General features: G+C 43.9%; 1 protein-coding gene across 1 annotated transcript; it reads left to right on the plus strand.

Moving 5' to 3' along the window:
- The first annotated feature begins 12,872 nt into the window (after positions 1 to 12,872).
- LOC127335147 (protein FLOURY 1) lies at positions 12,873 to 14,222 on the plus strand. The gene has a single exon (XM_051361736.1). The coding sequence runs from the start codon at positions 13,111 to 13,113 to the stop codon at positions 13,984 to 13,986; it is 876 nt and encodes a 291-aa protein (XP_051217696.1). The 5' UTR covers positions 12,873 to 13,110; the 3' UTR covers positions 13,987 to 14,222.
- Positions 14,223 to 21,345: the final 7,123 nt, after the last annotated feature.

Here is a 21,345-nt window from a genome sequence, read left to right on the forward strand (position 1 = left end):
TGGGCAGGGTTCTCTGTAGGTAACTCAGAAAAATCTGCCAATTTATGTTCGTGATCCTCAGATATGTACGCAACTTTCATTCAATTTGGGCATTTTCATCTGAGCAAGTCTGGTGCCACTTTAAAATTCGTCTTTACGGACTGTTCTGTTTTGACAGATTCTGCCTTTTATTTCGCATTGCCTGTTTTGCTATGTTTGATGGATTTCTTTGTTCCATTAACTTTCAGTAGCTTTGGGCAATGTACAGAAGTATTAAGAATGATTGTGTCACCTCTGAACATGTGAAATTTTGATTATGCACTAACCCTCTAATGAGTTTGTTTCGAGTTTGGTGTGGAGGAAGTTTTCAAGCGTCAAGAGAGGAGGATGATATACTATGATCAAGAAGAGTGAAAAGTCTAAGCTTGGGGATGCCCCCGTGGTTCATCCCTGCATATTTCAATAAGACCCAAGCATCTAAGCTTGGGGATGCCCAATGCATCCCCTTCTTCATCAACAATTTATCAGGTTTTTTCTCTTGAAACTATATTTTTATTCGGTCACATCTTATGTACTTTACTTGGAGCGTCTGTTTGTTTTTGTTTTGTTTGAATAAATTCATGCTTGTGGGAGAGAGACACGCTCCGCTGTTGCGTATGAACACATGTGTTCTTAGCTTTAATGTTCATGGCGAAGGTTGAAATTGCTTCGTTCATTGTTATATGGTTGGAAACAGAAAATGCTGCATGTGGTAATTGGTATAATGTCTTGAATAATTTGATACTTGGCAATTGGTGTGCTCATATAGATCATGTTTAAGCTCTTGCATCATGTACTTTGCACCTATTAATGAAGAACTACATAGAGCTTGTTAAAATTTGGCTTGCATGATTGTTCTCTAGAGTCTAGATATTTTCTGGTTAAGGTGTTTGAACAACAAGGAAGACAATGTAAAGTCTTATAATTCTTACAATATGTTCATATGTGAGTCTTGCTGCACCGTTTTATACTTGAGTTTGCTTCAAACAACCTTGCTAGCCTAGCCTTGTATTGAGAGGAATTCTTCTCGTGCATCCAAATCCTTGAGCCAAAAACTATGCCATTTGTGTCCACCATACCTACCTACCACATGGTATTTCTCTGCCATTCCAAGCAAATACTTCATGTGCTACCTTTAAACAATTCAAAAGCTATTATCTCTTATTTGTGTCAATGTTTTATAGCTCATGAGGAAGTATGTGGTGTTTATCTTTCGATCTTGTCATTTACTTCTGACAGACTTTCACAATGGACTAGTGGCTCATCCGCTTATCCAATAACTTTGCAAAAAGAGCTGGCAATGGGGTTCCCAGCCCCAATTAATTAACTTTCATTAATAATTCTCTTCACATGTTTTGCTCTGATTCATCAGTAAGCAACTTAATTTGGCAAATAGACACTCCTCCATGGTATGTGATTGTTGGAAGGCACCCGAGGATTCGGTTAGCCATGGCTTGAGAAAGCAAAGGTTGGGAGGAGTGTCATCTAAAAAATAAAAAATAAAAACTAAACTAAAGTACATGTGTAAACAAAAGAGAAGAGGGATGATCTACCTTGCTGGTAGAGACAACGTCCTTCATGGGAGCCGCTCTTGAAAGTCTGGTTGATGAGGTAGTTAGAGTGCCCACTACCATTCGTTGACAACAACAAACACCTCTCAAAACTTTACTTTTATGCTCTCTATATGATTTCAAAATTTAAAAAGCTCTAGCACATGATTTAATCCCTGCTTCCCTCTGCGAAGGGCCTTTCTTTTACTTTATGTTGAGTCAGTTTACCTACTTCTTTCTATCTTAGAAGCAAACACTTGTGTAAACTGTGTGCATTGATTCTTACATGTTTACCTATTGCACTTGTTATATTACTTTGTGTTGACAATTATCCATGAGATATATATGTTGAAGTTGAAAGCAACCGCTGAAACTTATATCTTCCTTGGTGTTGCTTCAAAGCTTTTACTTTGAATCTATTGCTTTATGAGTTAACTCTTATGCAAGTCTTATTGATGCTTGTCTTGAAAGTACTATTCATGAAAAGTCTTTGCTATATGATTCAGTTGTTTACTCATTGTCTTCATCATTGCTTTGAATCGCTGCATTCATCTCATATGCTTTACAATAGTATGATCAAGATTATGTTGGTAGCATGTCACTTAAGAAATTATCATTGTTATCGTTTACCTACTCGAGGGCGAGTAGGAACTAAGCTTGGGGATGCTTGATACGTCTCAAACGTATCTATAATTTCTTATGTTCCATGATACTTTTATGATGATACCTACATGTTTTATACACACTTTATGTCATTATTATGCGTTTTCCGGAACTAACCTATTGACAAGATGCCGAAGTGCCAGTTCCTGTTTTCTGCTGTTTTTTGTTTCAGAAATCCTAGTAAGGAAATATTCTTGGAATCGGACGAAATCAATGCCCAGCATCCTATTTTTCCACGAAGCTTCCAGAACACCCGAGAGCCAGCAGAGGGGGGCCACAGGGCCACCAAACGCTAGGGCGGCGCGGCCAGGGCCTGGGCCGCGCCCCCCTACTGTGTCGTCGCCTCGTCAGCCCTCCGACTCCGCCTCTTCGCCTATTTAAAGGTCCCTGACCTAAAACCTCGATACGGAAAAGCCACGGTACGAGAAACCTTCCAGAGCCGCCGCCATCGCGAAGCCAAGATCTGGGGGACAGGAGTCTCTGTTCCGGCACGCCGCCGGGACGGGGAAGTGCCCCCGGAAGGCTCCTCCATCGACACCACCGCCATCTTCATCAACGCTGCTGTCTCCCATGAGGAGGGAGTAGTTCTCCCTCGAGGCTAAGGGCTGTACCGGTAGCTATGTGTTTAATCTCTCTCTCTGTACCCCAATACAATGATCTCATGAATTGCTTTGCATGATTGAGATCCATAGGATGAGCTGTGTATCACTATTAGTCTATGTGCTACTCTTGTGATGTTATTAAAGTAGTCTATTCCTCCTGCACGGTGTAATGGTGACAGTGTGTGCATCGTGTAGTACTTGCCGTAGGTTATGATCATAATCTCTTGTAGGTTATGGAGTTAATTATTACTATGATAGTATTGATGTGATTTATTCCCCCTTCATAGTGTAAAGGTGACAGTGTGTATGCTATGTTAGTACTCGGTTTAAATTGCAAAGATCTATTATGCTCTAAAGGTTACTTAAACATGAATATCGAATGTTGTGGAGCTTGTTAACTCCGGCATTGAGGTGCTCTTGTAGCCCTACACAACGAATGGTGTTCATTATCAAACAAGAGTATATGTAGCACAAAGGAAGAGAACTTATTTATTTATGTGATCAATCTTGAGAGTGTCCACTAGTGAAAGTATGATCCCTAGGCCTTGTTTCCAAATACTGCAATCATCGCTTGTTTACTATTTTGCTGCATCTTTACTTCCTGCAATATTACTACCATCAACTGCACGCCAGCAAGCACTTTTCTAGCGCCGTTACTACTGCTCATATTCATTCATACTACTTGTATTTCACTATCTCTTCGCCGAACTAGTGCACCTATACACCTGACAAGTGTATTGGGTGTGTTGGGGACACAAGAGATTTCTTGTATCGTGATTGCAGGGTTGCTTGAGAGGAATATCTTTGACCTCTTCCTCCCTGAGTTCGATAAACCTTGGGTGATCCACTTAAGGGAAACTTGCTGCTGTTCTACAAACCTCTGCTCTTGGAGGCCCAACACTGTCTACAAGAATAGAAGCACACGTAGACATCACTTACACCCGTTGTATGTGAACGTAGAATCTATCACATCCGATCATCACGAGATGCTTCGAGACGACGAACTGTAGCAACGGTGCATACGAGGGGAGAACACTTTATTATCTTGATATTAATGTGAGGGATCATCTTATAATGCTACCGTCGCGATCTAAGCAGGATAAGATGCATAAAGGATTAACATCACATGCAATTCATAATATGTGATATGACATGGCCTTTCTTCTTGTTCTTTTGATCTCCATCTCCAAAGCACATGAGCATGATCTCCATCATCACCAGCATTGCACCAAGGTCCATGGTGCCGCTTCATGGTTGTCCATCACTTATAGCTACTATAACAACTACTTGAAATAAAGCTATTACATGATCAATGGACACGCAGGTCTTAACAAATTTAAAGACAACCATTAGGCTCCTGCCGGTTGCCATAATACAATAATGAACATCTCATACATCAAATATAATCATCATCACATCATGGCCATATCACATCACCAAACCCTGCAAAATACAAGTTAGACGCCTCTAATTTGGTTTGCATATTTTACGTGGTTTAGGGTTTTCGAGTAAGATCCAATCTACCTACGAACATGAACCGCAACGGTGATACTAGTGTTGACAATAGAAAGTGCAAATTGGAATCTTCACTATGGTGGGAGAGACATACACCCACAAAGCCACTTATGCAATACAAGTTGCATGTCAAGCGTGGAGCAAGTCTCATGAGACGCGGTCATGTAAAGTTAGCCCGGGCCGCTTCATCCCACCATCCCGCAAGATGCAAAGTACACAAACTAAAGCAACAAAAGCATCAACGCCCACAAAAACATTGTGTTCTACTCGTGCAACAGATCTATGCATAGACATGGCTCTGATACCACTGATGGGGTTCGTAGCATAGAAAACAAAAATTTCCTACCGCAAGGCGAATAAATCCAAGATCTAATCTATGGAACACCCAAGATCTAATCTACAAGATCGGAGCAACGAGATTGATGTGAGACTAACCCTCGAAGATTTCCAAAGCCTACGAGATTAGATCTCGTTGTTGGTGTAGACGATCGTCCCGAGTGCTGCAATCCGGTAGCACTTCCGTACTCGGCCGTGCGTACGGTGTCGATGAAGCCCGTCCTCTCCCCATTCCAGCGGGCAGCGGAGGTGTGGTAGATCCCCTCGGAATCCCAGCAGCACGACGGCGTGGTGGTGGTGGTGGAGGAGAAAAGCTGCAGGGCTTCGCCAAGCTGGAGTAGACTTGCGGTGGAGGAGAGAGGGGCGGCCAGGGTTAGGGAATGAAGGGGGTCGACCCCCTGCCCCCTCCCCTCTTTATATAGGGGGGGAGGTCGGTTTGGGTGGCCCCCCAACCCCCCAAACCCATCTAGGGCCGGCGGCCAAAGGGGGGAGGGGGAATTCTTCCCCCCCAAGTTGATCCCCCCTAGGGTTTTGGGGAAAACCCTAAGGGTGGCCGACTTGGGCCTTGAGGGGCATGTGCCCCTGGCCCATTAGGGCTAGGATGCACCCCCTAGGTCGTGGGCCCCATGGTGGACCCCCCGGAACCTTCTAGAACCTTCCCGTCTTCCACCGGAAAAATCCCGAACTTTTCCGAAACCTAGAAATCAACTTCCCTTATATGAATCTTATTCTCCGGACCATTCCAGACCTCCTCGTGATGTCCTGGATCCCATCCGAGACTCTGAACAAACTTCGGTCTCCATCTCATATTCCGAATCTACTTACGCGACATCGAACCTTAAGCGCGTCACCCTACGGTTCGTGAACTATGCAGACATGGTCGAGACTCCTCTCCGACCAATAACCAATAGCGGGATCTGGAGATCCATAATGGCTCCCACACATTCAACGATGACTTAGTGATCGATTGAACCATTTACATACGATGTCGATTCCCTTTGTCACACGATATTTTACTTGTCCGAGGTTCGATCATCGGTATCTCCATACCTTGTTCAACCTCGTTACCGACAAGTACTCTTTACTCGTACCATGGTATGTCATCTCTTATGATCCAATCATATGCTTGCAAGCTAATCAGACGACATTCCACCGAGAGGGCCCAGAGTATATCTATCCGTCATCAGGATGGACAAATCCCACTATTGATCCATATGCCTCAACTCATACTTTCCAAATACTTAATCCCATCTTTATAACCACCCATTTACGCAATGGCGTTTGATGTAATCAAAGTACCCTTCCGGTGTAAGTGATTTACATGATCTCATGGTCGAAGGACTTAGGCAACTATGTATCGAAAGCTTATAGCAAATTGAACTTAATGACTTGATCTTATGCTAGGCTTATTTGGGTGTGTGTCCATTATATCATTCACCTAATGACATAACCTTGTTATTAATAACATCCAATGTTTATGATCACGAAACCATGATCATCCATTAATCAACAAGCTAGTTATACAAGAGGCTTACTAAGATATAACAATAACTAATTTATTATTGCCTCTTGGGCATATCTCCAACAGTCTCCCACTTGCACTAGAGTCAATAATCTAGTTTACATTTGAAAAGATATAACACCTTGGCCTTCTGGTGCTTATCATGTTTTGCTCACGAGAGAAGTTTTTAGTCAACGGATCTGACTGTTCAGAAACGTATGTATTTTGCAATTCATTTGCGTCTCTACGCATCACTCATTTTCCAAATGAGTCGGCATTAATTTTATATGCTCAGTCCTCTGGTGGAACCTTAGGTTTTCTCTCGTCCGGAGTCCCTGAGCGCTCCCCGGGGGGCCGGGGATGGCTTGGGCTCTCCGGACGGATGAAAGGCCTAATCCGGACGAAAACGAGGAACCAGAGACGCGACTGGGCCGTTTTCGTCCATCCGGATGACAAAAAAGCGTCCTGGGAGCCTCGTCGGGGAGACGGCTGAAGATGCTCTGAGTGTAGTGAATACTGCACACTTTAAGACTATAAAATTTGTCAGATTTTATCATTTTAGTGTAGCCTAAAATACAAAGAGTTTCACATTGATATTTTGCACATTTTTAGATTTTATCATTGGCTACATCCAGAATTATTGTTCATGATTTTTTGAAACTTAAAAACATGATTTTCGATTTTTTGAAAATAAAGAACTACATATAGCTCGGTCTCCATTTGTCCACTCTCGCTGTGATCTTTCTTTATTTAAATAACAATTAAGATGAAGCAAGGTCAAGAAAAATATCTTTATGACAAACAGAATGATCAATTTTGCGAGTTCGTTATCACAGCTAGTTCCTGCAAAGAATCACACAAATGATGTACTATACATTTTTTGGGTTATCGATGTAAGATGCTACATAGTGGGTTCTCATCCTTTCGGAGAGTAGGAGTGTAATTGGAGGCATCCATTGACAAAAGGGTTACCCTAAGATGATCTCCCATTGGTAAACTGAACTTCTGAACATGGGTACTCCTGAACCTGATATTACTTACTCTGGCATTAAGTTATATATAGTTGCCCGATCGTTATGTTACAAAAAGTAAGGAGGAGGAAGTTTCCTGTTCATTGGAAACTTGTTATTTTTACCTAAGATGCATATGTTTGAATTTGCATATAAAAATGGCACAGACATGCATACGTGCATCCTCTACATGCACAATTTTGTACAGAATTTTTGAAGACATGAAAACACAAGTTTTAGGGGTCACCCCAATTTTGGTTCAGGAGTACCCAAAATCCATTGTGTATTTTGGACCCATTGGTTGGAAAGAGAGAAATACGAGATTTTTCCGACACCACCCCTTTCCGACGCATGTAATCATCGCGGAGATCAAAGAGGAAGCTAGAGATTGGAGCATCGCCATGGCAAAATCTTGGAGTAACGTAATTTTAGGAGAGTAGGCGTTTGTGCTACTTCCTAGGACTTTCCTAGCCATTTGTTGTTCTAAAAAATTCTTCTTAATCATTTAAAATGACCTTTTGTTTGCGTTGTTTCAAAAGAAAGTATCATCTCCGTAGGAGCCAGGCCAGCAATCTGACTGTATGCATCCGTTCCTTGGTGTGAGCAAAACTGCGTGTATTTTCTTGAGGGCTGGGCCTACCGCGTTTTGCTGAATGTTGCTGCACACCACAATAAGAAGAGTATTCATTCCGGTTACTGTGGCAATCATTTTGTCAATCAGTGGGAAGCATTGATCGCGAGACGAGATCCTGGCTGTACCAGCGAAAGGCACAGCATAGATGGTACCAGACACTATGCGATCTGATCAATGCCGATCTGGATCTTCCAAGACTTTAGAGATGAGAACAGTCAAGCTAAAAAAGAGGGGTATAAAGCATCATGGATGTACATCATGTACTTGTGCCGATCCGTTTGTTTTTCGGTGACCTGAAAGCACTTGCCCCAGCAGGAAATTGAAGGCTGTGCACTCGCGAAGTGTCAATCGGTCGTCAGTCGTCACCATCTTCTATTCTGCTGATATAGCCAGGTGCTACGTGCGTGACATCGACCTCAGATTGGTTTGGTGATTACTATTTTTAACACGTAGTCAGCGGTATGATGATTCAGACATTCAGTTAGCATGAACGGCGATCGTTAGTTGGTCAGAGTACTTTCGATCAAAGATACCAGAATGTACAAGTGGATACAGGAGGCCATCACACTAGTAGGAAAACCCTTATAGGCGGAGCTTATTTCTGTGGCGCACCACCAAAAATGTGCCACAGAAAGTTATTTTGTGGCGCACCAGACACGGTGCGCCACAGAAATAGCTTAATTTTGTGGCGCACTAGGGATCCATGCGCCACAGAAATTTGGTGGGGCCAGCCCCAATCATTGGTTTCACTATTTCTGCATGCGAGATCACGTGCGCCATTGCAAATAAGACATTCAGTGGCGCACTGGCCTGGTGCGCCACTGAATTAAGACTTTCTGTGGCGCACTGGTCCTGGTGCGCCACTGAATTAAGACTTTCTGTGGCGCACGTGGGATGGTGGAGTTCCATGCAACTCCACCCCCCCCCCCCCCCCCTTGGATCGCCTTTTTAACCTCTGTAAAAAATATAAAAAATAGATAAAAATTTCAAAAAATAAATCCCTTCAAGATGCCTATGTATTATGTCATCTTTTACCACTGAGAATTAACAAACAATAATTTCGACTTTTTTTGCAAAATTACGTGGGAAAATCATCAAAGTGGATTTCTGGTTGCATACGAACTCGAAAAAAAACGCATAATATATCAAAATGTTCCCACGAAAAATCTACATCCGAATTCATCGGGGCTTGCCCGGTTGGACAATTTTTAGAATCGCCAAATTCGAAAAGAGTAAAAAGTTACGGGCAGTTAAAGATTTTTTGCTGCAAAATACAAAAAAAAGAAAAAAAAATTCTGTGGCGCACCAAGTGCCCATGCGCCACAGAAATAACGTTCGAAATTTGAAATTTCTGGTGCCCACTTCTCCTTCTCTCCTCCATTTCTCCACTTCTCCCCTTCTCCCATTCTCCACTTCTCCCCTTCTCCTCCTCTCCTCTTCTCTTCCTCTCCTCCACTTCTCCACTTCTCCCCTTCTCCTCCTCTCCTCCACTTCTCCACTTCTCCTCTCTCCTCTCCTACACCGGCGACCAACTCCGGCGACCTACTCCGGCGACCAACAACTCCGGCGACCAACAACTCCGGCGACCTACTCCGGCGACCTACTACGGCGACCACGACCAACACCTCCTCCGGCGACCACCTCCTCCACAACAACCACCTTCTCCTCCTCCTCCGGCGACAACAACAACAACCACCACCACCTCCTCTACCACCACCACCACCACCACCACCACCACCTCCTCCTCCTCCTCTACCTCTACCACCACCACCACCACCACCACCACCACCACCACCACCACCACCACCACCTCCACCTCCACCCATGGGCGGGCACATGATGAATACAATGGGTATTCAAATTTAGGACAATAAAATCGATTACCGCCTCATCCTCGTTGTGTCGCTAGTGCGAGCTTCAAGCTAGATTACTGGAGAGCTCACCAGATCAACATGGGAGCAATCTAGTGCTATTATAGGAATAGTAGGTTTACTAGAGATGCTATGTGCAAGGAGAATAACTAGATTGGTTCAGCTAAGCATGCTGAATACTATATGAATTTTCTTGGACGAAAATAATGGGTATTCACTTGAATACCCATGAATACACTTGTGCCCGCCACTGCCTCCACCTCCTCCTATTCCACCACCACCACCTCCTCCGGCCGGCCTCATCCTCCACCCACCCACCCACCCCACCCACGCAACCAATCACCCACCTCCGGCGACCTTCCAGAAAAATTTAAAAAAAAAAATCGGCGGCCCCAGATCTAGATCTAGATCTAGATCTGGCCGCCACTTTTTTTGAAATTTAAAAAAAAATTCTGTGGCGCACCGGCGGTGGTGCGCCACAGAAATAAGACTTCCTGTTTCTGTGGCGCACCATCCTCTGCGCCACAGAAATAAGCTTTCTGTGGCGCATTGGCTGGTGCGCCACAGAATCCTTATTTTTGTGGCGAGAATTCTGTGGCACACCACCCATGCGCCACAGAATGTGTTTTTGGTGCGCCACTGATGATGCTTTTCCTACTAGTGTCAAGCTTATTGAAGATCCAAGTACGTGGAGACAAATCCTCAATTGCCTCAATCCGTCAGAAAATAAAGAAGCTCAACAGGATATTTTCTAGCTTTAAACTTTTATTTGTAGATCGGCTAGCTAATGTAGTCACTCATTATTATGATTTATGCTAGAAAAGCCACTAGAAAGAGAAGAAGGTGCCTATGGATAAACAATATCCTGGCTTTCTTAGTTAACTTCCTGAATAAGGATTGTAATTTGCTGTTCGATTAATAATGTGAGTTCCATGATGCGAAAAAAGAGAGTACTTTGAGTTTAGCAATGGTCACCTTCAGAGTTCAGTCTGGCAACACTTAGGTGTACTTGTTTTACAAGCTCGATCCATGTGGACGTGCCTGACTACATGGCAGCATCATGCCGCACGTTTCGACTTGCTTGATCTGAATGGATTACATTGAAGTATTGGATGATGATAAAACTGTAGGATATTAGGGTTAGGAGTTATTCGGTCTACCCTCTATTCCTCTGCTTTATCGCTGGTGCCGCCCTTATCGGTGGTGCCGCTCACAGTGCATACTGAGGCTAGAGGGTAATGACCTTTATATAGACTCCAAATTTCAGATATTTGTATCTGCAGATAGAACTCAGCGACTTGTTAAACCAACCACTATCACTAATAGGTCCTAAATACGCACGCGTGAGTCGTGCGCCGAGTTTGAATTCAAATCCTACAGACAACATGGCATTCCACTCTATTGTTCTCGGGTATATAATTCTAACGTACTTATATACATTGTGTTCCAGTATAGCCGTACCGGGTTTCTTAAGTATATTTCCTTAAGTACAATTCCGCATCAATGATTCCCTGTAATTTCCATGAATACTTCTACATCGAGGTTTTAATTCCGGGAGTATGACAATTTAGTAAACATATAAATATTGCAAGCCACAAATTCCTATAAAACAACAATGAGTACACCGATTGTACAAAACAAAATTGTGCTTTCTTGAACGCTTCACAAATGGCCAAAGTTTTCTATTCTCTCCATCTCATGAAACTTATCTGAGATTTGTCAAAATAGTATGAATTTGTTATTTTGCAGGCGGCCATGCTACTGCACGTCGTATAGTTATGATTACTTTTAATCCTTATTCTGAAACTCAGAACATCAATGTTGTCAATTGGTTGGTGACTAGTTCTAGATTCCCTCTTCTCACTCATTTAGTACTCACTCTCTTAGGAATTATAAGATGCTTTCAATATTTTGTTGTGAATTACGTATGGGCTGAAATATGTTGACCTTGGTTGGAAGTTGCGGCATAAGATGAGGGTAAGAGCACAAGCACGATGTTTGTGGCCAAGTAGACATGCCAGGGTTTTTATGCTCCTTATTTGGCTTGAAGTCACCAGCAACATGGACCCTAACTAGAGCTCTTAGAGCCTCTGCCGCTCAATTGCCATGGGGAGGCGACCATCCTCCTCCGTCGGCACCTACTCGTGGAAGATCTCAGCGACATGCTCGAGGATGGCCGTGTTGGTCTCCTCAAGGACTGGGGCTATGTTCCTCTGGTCCCACGCCATGTTGAAGTAGCCAGATCACCGCTTGCTCCTGGTTCGCTGGCTCCTCCTCCGTGGCCCACTGTGTGTCCTCCGTGACCTTGGCGTCCGCATCCGCCATGAACGACTTGTTTCACTCCTCGAAATCAGATTCGTCAGGGTCACCGCCCGAAGGGAAGGCCACCTGCTCGGGCTTGGGCTGTGACATGCGGTAGTTGCAACCTAGAATGGAGTAGGTGGTGATGAACCAACGCGACATTGTGGCGAGTGTGGAGGCGATTCGCCGGAGGCAGGTGTGAATTCAGAGGCGAGTCGAGTGGGTGATAAATAGGAGGAACGACTGGTGTGCGCATTTACAGCGGCAATATCCAAGGAGTCTCCGTGTGGGGAATTGTTGTTTCACAGTAAAGACGACAACCTGTCTATGACGGTATCCGAGGCGTCTCATTAAAGTGAAAATCGCCATTTGTGTTGCTGCCATATCAGTCACATAAGCACCATCCGACGTGACGCGAGGCGCCATCGCACTCTTTTAAGAGGCCGACATGGGTTAGCCGATGATTTTATTGGGCTCCAAATTCAACCGACCGGTACCTATATAGTAAACCTATTTAAGATGATGTTGGAGCCGTCCGTGGAGATGCTCCTACATGCTGTGCTTAAAAACTTAACCTAACCACGGCTGTAATTCAGCGTTTATCTGGACCGCCTCCTGCAGTATCTTCCTGTAACCACGCCTGACGCCTTGTTCAAAAAAAATAGAGACATAGGGTCCTACATGTTTGTGGCCCACCTGTCATCTACAAGATGAAGTGTTAAATTAGGAATTCCATGAGCCCGGTAAGATCGCCCATGTCCCTTCATTTTCGCCGGCCCCACACGTCACGCAAGCCAGAAACCGACAATGTGGGGCCGCGTAATTCGCGAGACCCACAAGGCAGCCATACCGTCCACTACTTATCCGAAGAAATCTCCCCGACTCGACTGGACTGAACCCTACTGCCGCCGCCCACGCCGGCTGCCTAGCTATAGCTCGTGCTCCTCGACTCCCGGTCTTCCCCAATCCCCACGCCCTCCCCCAAATTCTGCGAGATCTCCGAGGTTTGCTCCAGTTCCAAGCGATTCCATGGCAGCAGCGCGCGCCGACCCATAGAGACTGCATCTTTCCGCCAAATTTTCACCCGGATTGGACAAAGGAACCTGGCCATGGGCGGCTGGAACCGCATCTCCGGTGCCCGGTTCCTGAAGCCGCTCGCCGGCGTCTCTCTCGCCTTCTTGCCCAGCGCCGGCGCCGCCTACTTCGTCGTCGGCTCCGCTATCGGGTTCTTGGCGATGCTGCACGCCTCCGAGCCTGATGTCGGCGGCCAGTGGGCCTCCGCCGCGCGCTGGATCGCCCTGTCCCGATCCGTGAGCGCCCACCACCTGTTTCTCGCAATGCTCCTTCTGTTCCTGGCCGCCAAAGTCTGGCGCCTCAGCAAGCGCTTCGACGCGGTGGAGGGGATCGTCGCCAACGCCGGCGGCGCGGCCCAGCCACTGCGCGTCAGAGGCGTCGTCTGCACCGTGTGCGGGACAACAGCACGTGCTCCGAAGAAAGGCAGCCTGGGCCCCGCCCTGGAGCGCGTCGGCTCTACTGCTAGCGGCTGCTCCAGCAAGCCGGTTTCCAGGTCGCTGGCTTCCGAACTCGAGCTGGAGGCCGCCGAAACAGAGGAGGAGGACAATGCGAGCGAGGCGAACGGCGCGGAGGAGGGCAACGTGGAGTGGCTGAGGCGGCGGCTCGCGCGGGAGAGGAGGCTGAAGGAGGTGGCGCTGGAGGAGCTGGAGAAGGAGCGGCGCGCGGCGGCCTCCGCGGCCGACGAGGCCATGGCCAAGATCGCGTGCCTGCGGAACGAGAAGGCGCTGGTGGAGCGCGAGGCGCGGCAGTTCCGGGAGATGGCTCAGCAGAAGCAGATGTATGACCGGCAGGTGATCGAGTCTCTTCAGTGGATGATCAGTAAGTTTGGCATGCAAAGCGGGGAGCCAGAGTATTCTTTTGATCGAGGTGTGTCGGAGACAAGCGAGGACGACAGAGACAAGCGGTTGTAGATCCTCTGCTTCCTGGTAGCTCAATGTAATGGCAATGTTGGCCCGAAGGTGGGGAAGTTCTTGGCAGTTCAGGTTCTTCATTTTGTATTGGCGTTCAGCAGCCATATAGGGTCCCCCGGGTGCCTGAATTTTGATAGCTGGTGCTGTTTGTGAGAATACTCAAGCAGACAAAACTATGTAGGAGAGATATGTAATATCAATCTGTAAATATATCATCCTTTGCAAGCTGCTAAGAAGTGATACACTGGTACTAGCCTACTAAATGATTTCAGCTGTGCAAATGTTCAATGTTGTCTGCAGGACTCTTTAAGTCTATTGTGAACTAAATGGAAGTGCGTTTCTAGCCTTTTGGCACATGATACTGGAATGGAAAATGAGAATATATATTCCAGTTTTGGGTAAGTCCCTGCTGCGGAGTACCTTATAAGGCATTGACTAGTTGGGATCATGGTGATTTATGAGTTACAGTGCGTCATACAAAGATTAATGCTTTACACTTGCTGTACAGATCATTTGTTCGTTTACTTGATTTCTTCATTTACTGCAGCTGATGCGGTTGGAAGCAATATATGGGGATTATCGGGCTGAAGTAGAAAACAAGGAGGGCTCAGCTATTTACAGGTTTATTTGATGGTCGGATCTTGTTTTCATAGTTTTTCTTTTCGTGCCATATGTCACTTAGATTTTACTCTCTCCTGTTTCCGCCATTTCCTCTATTTGTTTGGTATAGCTCTTCTACCTCCGGTTTGGTGGCTAAATAAGATTTGGTCCAGATATTCCAACACACGAAGGAGATAACTGTGCAAGCTCATAAATTTTGCCTTTGTAGTCTTTGATCCCTTCAATGCTCAGTTATATAATAGTTAGAATTCTATCAAACATTTCTCAAGGACTTCCATATGTGCACTACATGCCTAAGCCAGGGCTTTGCATAGGGTTTTCTGAGTTATTCAATCTTATTCAGTCATACCAAAAGGTATTCACTGTTTTTAATGAATTCTTTTGAGTCTTCCTTGGAAGAATACCACTTATTTAATGGTCTCCATTCCGTGCTCTATCCTTGTTGAACTGTGCGATAGTGGTTCATAGTAGATATAACTCTATTGAGAACCAGTTGACTTAATTCGTTCTCATCAAGCCTCATGAATTGTGCTCATAGAAGTTGGTTTGTGTAAACTAATTTAATATTGCAACAATTACGTTCAAACTCCATCAAGCTTGCCAGCAATTGTTTTGTTGATTCGCATGGAGTACTCATACAGGATGCATGAGAACGAGGGTAGTGTGTTTCAGTTGCTATACCGCAACATCAAAAGCATGCTTCAATTTCACCATATTTGTTTCAGAGGCTTTTTAGGAAGAACAATTTGAAGGTTGAGATAGTTTTGCTCCTGAGAAATCATTAAACTCGGATGTCACACATGGTTCATTGCCCAAGGTGTGTGAATGTATGATTGGTTGTGTGGAAGATGAAGAATTGAGGAGAACAACGAGCAATGCCCAAGCTGTTACTTTATCTTTTGCTCTTCTTTGCAAGAACACACACCATTGAGGGAAACAGTGTGTAACCCCAGAGCAAAATATCTAGGCCCGGCAGGTACAGTTGCAACTAAATCTTGTGTTACTAATCTTGCATTTGTAGTTAAACCGTGCAGTTAATGCTGATTTAGTGACCCGTGTGCCTCCAGAACATTTGTAGTTACATCTGGAACTAATGCAGAATACCTCAATCTATGCATATTTCCTATCTGATCTTCCCAAATTACTGTTTGTAGGTGTCAGGCAGGATGACTACCAGGGATATACTGGAGGAAATGCTGAGTTTTAAAGTGGTGTAGAAAGATGCTACATTATGTCCACAATGTCACCACTGGTAAATCTGAAGGGTGCAACAAAATGGGGTGTGGCAACAGTGGTGAGTCACTCTGCTTCTGTTGTGGCAAAGCCATCAGTGTCTATGCACATTTCAGATAGGAGTTCAACAATTGTATACTTTTATAGATGGCTAGTTTGACTAGGTTTAGCACAACACTATCCTTTCAGGTAGGCCATTTATCCAGGATTTTTTTTCTTTCCTCGAAACAAGGGAAATATTCATGCTGTGGGGTTTTACTTACATTGTGCATGTACTACCTCCGTTTCGTCAAGGAAGGCGTATAAATTTGATCTAAAGTCATACTATGTCAAGTTTGAACAAACTCTAAGAAAAATGTCAAGCTAAAGTAACCTTCCTTTTTATGCAACATGGCTTGAATGGATCATCATTTTGGTCCATTTGAGGTAGTGACTGGCGATTAATTTATAAACCCCTAGTTTGCCTCCATGCATCTATCTGGCAACGCCATATGCATGCAGGATGATGATAAATCTGTTCACTGCCTGGGCATGCAGAACCAACTATTGCACGTTCTGCAAAAGCAGGCCCAGTTTATCAGGCTAATGTCGAGCACCGTGGGTCTCCATATTGCTTAGGGCTCGGAACTTTTTTGCATCTGATCTGTGCTTCCATTTTCAGATTCTTGCATATTAGGACACTGTATGTAACTATGTATAACTTTACTGGTTAATATGCTATTCCCTAGAAAATAATAATTGAAATGCTATGGAGACAGTTGTCAACTTTAAGTAGATAATTGGTGTTCGCGATAAATTTTCACCATATGAGGATAATTTACGTGGACATATATGTTTTTCGTAGCTTTATGCAGATAATATGTATAATAAATATATGCAAACTGCAATTATATAGTATAGGGTAGAGGGCAATTCCACATATTGGCAGGTATTTTCGGTCATTACCCTACATGCTAGATAGTATTTAATGGTATTTCTTCTTTTCAAAAACAATGTAGCGGCGTATGTTGATCCGAAGCCAATTGACAGACTCTCAAATTGAGCGAAGTTAATAGATAGTGCATATTTACCGTTCTAGTGACGTGTTTTGTGCTATGCTATAGATTGATTAAGTAAAGCATGGTGAGGTGGTTTAAACACTAATAGACTGCTGAGTTTTGATTCAAGATTTTCCTTCCTGTTTAGAGAGTTGAGAATCCCTGTTTGGTCCTTTTCTTAATTAGTTCCAGATGTGCATATAGGGAGAAAGCCACGGTAGTAAAGCATGGTAAGGTGGTTTAAATACTAATGGACTGCTGAGTTTTGATTCAAGATTTTCCTTCCTGTTTAGAAAGTTGAGAATCCCTGTTTGGACATTTTCTTAATCAGTTCCAGATGTGCGTACAGGGAGAAAGCCACAGTTGTCGGCACAAATACACTTAGTTCATCAAGCAGTGTTGCTGTGTTTTTATTTATTGTAGAAGGCAGCATACATGTAGTTTTGTAGCTTCCCTCATTAAATCTTGCCAGAATTAATCTGTTTCTTTCTAATTCATATTTTTATATCGTTAATCTTGAGTCATGACATTCCTCCTTGGTTCGGTCAATGATATGATAGGCATGAAACCACTCTCTGAGCACGGCAATAACAAAAGATGGGCAGTGCATTTTTTTCCAACTATTTGACGTTTCTAGAACTTATGTGCTAATTGGGCATGAACTTACGAAGTTTGGTGCTGTTTTGAGATCATGTGATTCTTGTTGTATGGGTAGACGAGTTTCCTCAGTTTGTTTCTGTAGACATGCGGAGAAGAGCAGCAACACAACTGACTTGTTTTACTCTCACCTGTGTTATTTCTTGCACTGAGCGCAGTTGCTAAGACAAAACTGTATTTATTCTCATGTCTGAATCTTGACACCTTTCTCCCTTTCATTGCAGTTTGTGCTCCATTGTTTAGTAGTAAACTGTCATGTGCGGGCAAATATGATTATACTTGAACCTCTAATGCAAGCAAAGTTTTAGTATCCAGAATGTACCATATCTACAAGCGCTATGGTTGTTTGAAGATGAAGTAGCAGGATAAATTTCAGGACTAACTTCATTCAACTAGCATGATTTGGAAAATCCAAATGTTTCATTTTCTCCAAAATTAGCAAATATTAATTATCACATTTATAAGCTTTTAAAATTCAAATAATTTATAAGCTTTTACTAGCTAGGTAAAAGGTGTCATTTTAATTTTTGTAATCTACAGTGTAGTCAAGTACCAGTAAATTCGTGCTAGGGTGACTTTATAGCGCCATGAATTTGGGCAAAGAGGCAACTGACAATTACTATGATTTGTTTTTTGTTGTTGAAGGAAACAACATTACTTAGCTGTTATTTTTTTATTGATTTTATAAAGAAATTGCAAAATTAGAAGCACCAACTATTACAAGCCTCACTAAAACTAAGTTAGATAAAGTTGTGAACCCAGGCTGCCAGACCAGAGTAAGCTTTCTTCTTAGCTTTGTATAGTGCCAACAAAATCATTTCATCCTTGAATCTTTTCCTGCATCTATAAATACTAGGAGGATACCCTTGAAAATGAAATCATTCCTTGTTGTCCATATAGCCCAGGAGACAAGCATCACAATATCCATAGAGAATGGCAAAGAGATTTCTGATCTCAAGCTAGAAATGACATCTTGGACTGAAAATGCAGCAGAAGTTGGAGCAGTCCAATCAGGGCCAGACTATGACTCAGTTTTCACCCAGAGGTTAGGAATTGTTTGTAGACTGCTGTTCTCAACATAAGTAAAATGACAGACATCTCGAGTCTGTCATTTACATGCAGAATTAAAGCTAAAAAACTACATCAGAAATGAACTCCTAAGAATTATCTGGCTCAACAATCGGCTGTTTTGACGGTGGGGAAAGCAAGATGGGATTAGACTCGCAAGCGGTGGAAGCAAGAAGATCAAAATCTGACTAATATTCCCATATCTCAGGGCGATTCCTTGATGTTGTGGATACTGTCCGTCGCATGATGGCTCTCTGAAACGACCCATGACCTACCAACCAGCAGGAAATTCACAAGAGCTGCAGGTCTAACACTCTTTTCACAACATGGTAGCTTGGAATTGTTAGCGATGCACCGTGGTATCTGACGATCACGGGGAAGCTTGCTGCCTCTCCGAGTGAAATCATATCTGAAGCATGATTGCATGAAAGAGGAACTATCAACTGTCATTAGGGTTAGAAAGTGTTCTTGGTCATGATCCCAAGAGGGGCTTTCCCATAACGTCTTGTTGGGGTCAACAATATTTGTGATGCTAATGCAAAGCTTAAATCAGTTTGAGTTGAAAGTTTGATCAACACAACAAATTGTCGATGTTTTCAGATGTGGCATGAGTGGAAGGTTGTGCATAATTTAAGCTAGGTATTGCAATAGCCATGTGCTAACCGATACAGAAGCCTATGGAGAGGCCGAAACTTTTCCGCTTTTGTAGAACAAAGATAGTACCTATTCCAGACGAATTTCAGTTAAGATACCTGATCATAGAGTGCATTCACCCAACTCTAACTTAACTGAAATTAGCCAAAGCAGTAACAGGACATTTTCATACAAAAACAAGACATCTTTGAATCACCATCTTTTTCCTTCGGTGAGTATTTATTTAGAAACGCGAGCACAATGTATACCTGGTGTAGATCTAGTTCAGGAGTGTTATATTGTGATCCAAATTTCAAGAAGAGGCTAACTTCTGACGAGCGGAGCGAGGCCCGTCGCCGGTAGGCTTGGGCCGAGCGGTACGGATCGTTGCCACCGTCTATATATATTCCCTGTAAGCCGCCGCTAGGGTTTTGTCGCATCATTGTACACCCACGGCGTTTGTAAACATCACCGAAATAGTGAACTTTTGCTGGCTGGCGCCCGTGGTTTTTCCCTTGTGTATTGCAAGGATTTTTCACGTTAAAATCTCGTGTCCCCTGCAGTGTTTTACTTTTCGTTCTTCGTTTATTGTACATCTCGATTATAACAAGGAGGACGTGCATGTGCACATGAATAGTATAACTACAGAAAGAGAAGCACAGTGAAACAACAAATTTATATTTATAACTAAGCTAGCTACAATTTCTGTAAAAAAGAAGCTAGCCAACTACGCTATACCTGGAGCAAGTTATCTACGAGCCTACGATTCTCACCGCCTGGAAACCCAGTTAGCCAATCAGCGATGGCAACACCAGCAAGTAGCGAAAAGAATACACAGACTGGAATCAGCACTAGTACACACGCCATGATTCTAGTCACCCCCCCGATAGTTGCTTCCCGACAGCCGGCACCATACATGAAGAGAGCGACGGCAGTAAGAAGGCAAACAAGGATCCACCTGCTATGGTCATGTGGCTCCGCCGCCACCGCGTCCTGGCCTTGGTTGGGGGTTGGGGTTGGGGTTTAATCCCGCAGCCTCTCTTCCCAGAGCGCAACAACGGGCCAGGCGTGGCCGGGCTCCGCCATGGCACCGTCGTTGGCCATGATAGATTAACCTAATTGGATTCGTAAATTTGTATCCGACAGAGATCTATGATCCGTCCAAGGTACTCTCCTGCATATTTTAGTTACAGCAAACGACAGAGGCTGAGATTCTAACGATTTAGTGGAGCGGTCGAGATACAAAGACGAAACTTGAGTTATAATGTAAAAAGTTCAGCTGCCATGCGATCTCTCTTACGCTTGCCTTTTTTTTCGATTCAAGAGTTTTATTGATCAATCACAGGGGTTGCAATCCTTCAAGCGGATACCGGTGATCTCTTCCTCATACCATGGGCTGTCCAGTACTGTTTGACGAGCGACAAGGTCATGCTTTAGGGGTGGTGGTTCGCCCCCTGCGAAAGCTTTGTCTGGCCTCTGCCGTCGCCGGCGACAACGACGCTCTTGGCTGCCGTTCTCCTTCTTGAAGGCATCATCCACCTTCAAGCCCTCCTTTAGAAGAGTCATGAAATGTGAGCTCGTTCGATTTCATGGTTTGCCTTATTTATGCGTGGGAGGTTTGCTGGTTTGGACAGTTTAAGAGTCCAGCCCGTTCAAAAGAAGACTTTGCTTTCATTGACAGGATCAAGCAAATTTTCCTTTTCTTTTAGTCCTACTTTGATTGAACATCTTTGCAGTCGCCTGTTGTGGCATGCAGAGGCCGGAAAATTTACATTTTTTATGAAAAAAGGTACAGTAAACAGTACCTATTTAGGACGCTTCAATTTTCAAGTACCAGTTACAGACGTGCAAAGCACAAAGAAAGAAAAACCAACTACAAAACAGAACAGCTAACAAGAGAACATCAGTCCATAAAGAAAAAAGACATCACTCTGGCTCTCTTGGTGTGGGTATGTGCTCTCACGAGTTATCCATCCGAATGAGTGATCGCAGAGTGCATTCTCCCACCTCTAACTTAACTGAATTAGCCGAAGGAGCAACCGGAGATTTTTTAGTGTATACTACCTCCATCCCAAGGCTTAAGGCCTATATTTTTTCAGAAAGTCAAATC

The sequence above is a fragment of the Lolium perenne genome, chromosome 2 (genome assembly GCF_019359855.2).
Source record: "Lolium perenne isolate Kyuss_39 chromosome 2, Kyuss_2.0, whole genome shotgun sequence".
Lineage (NCBI taxonomy): Eukaryota > Viridiplantae > Streptophyta > Magnoliopsida > Poales > Poaceae > Lolium > Lolium perenne.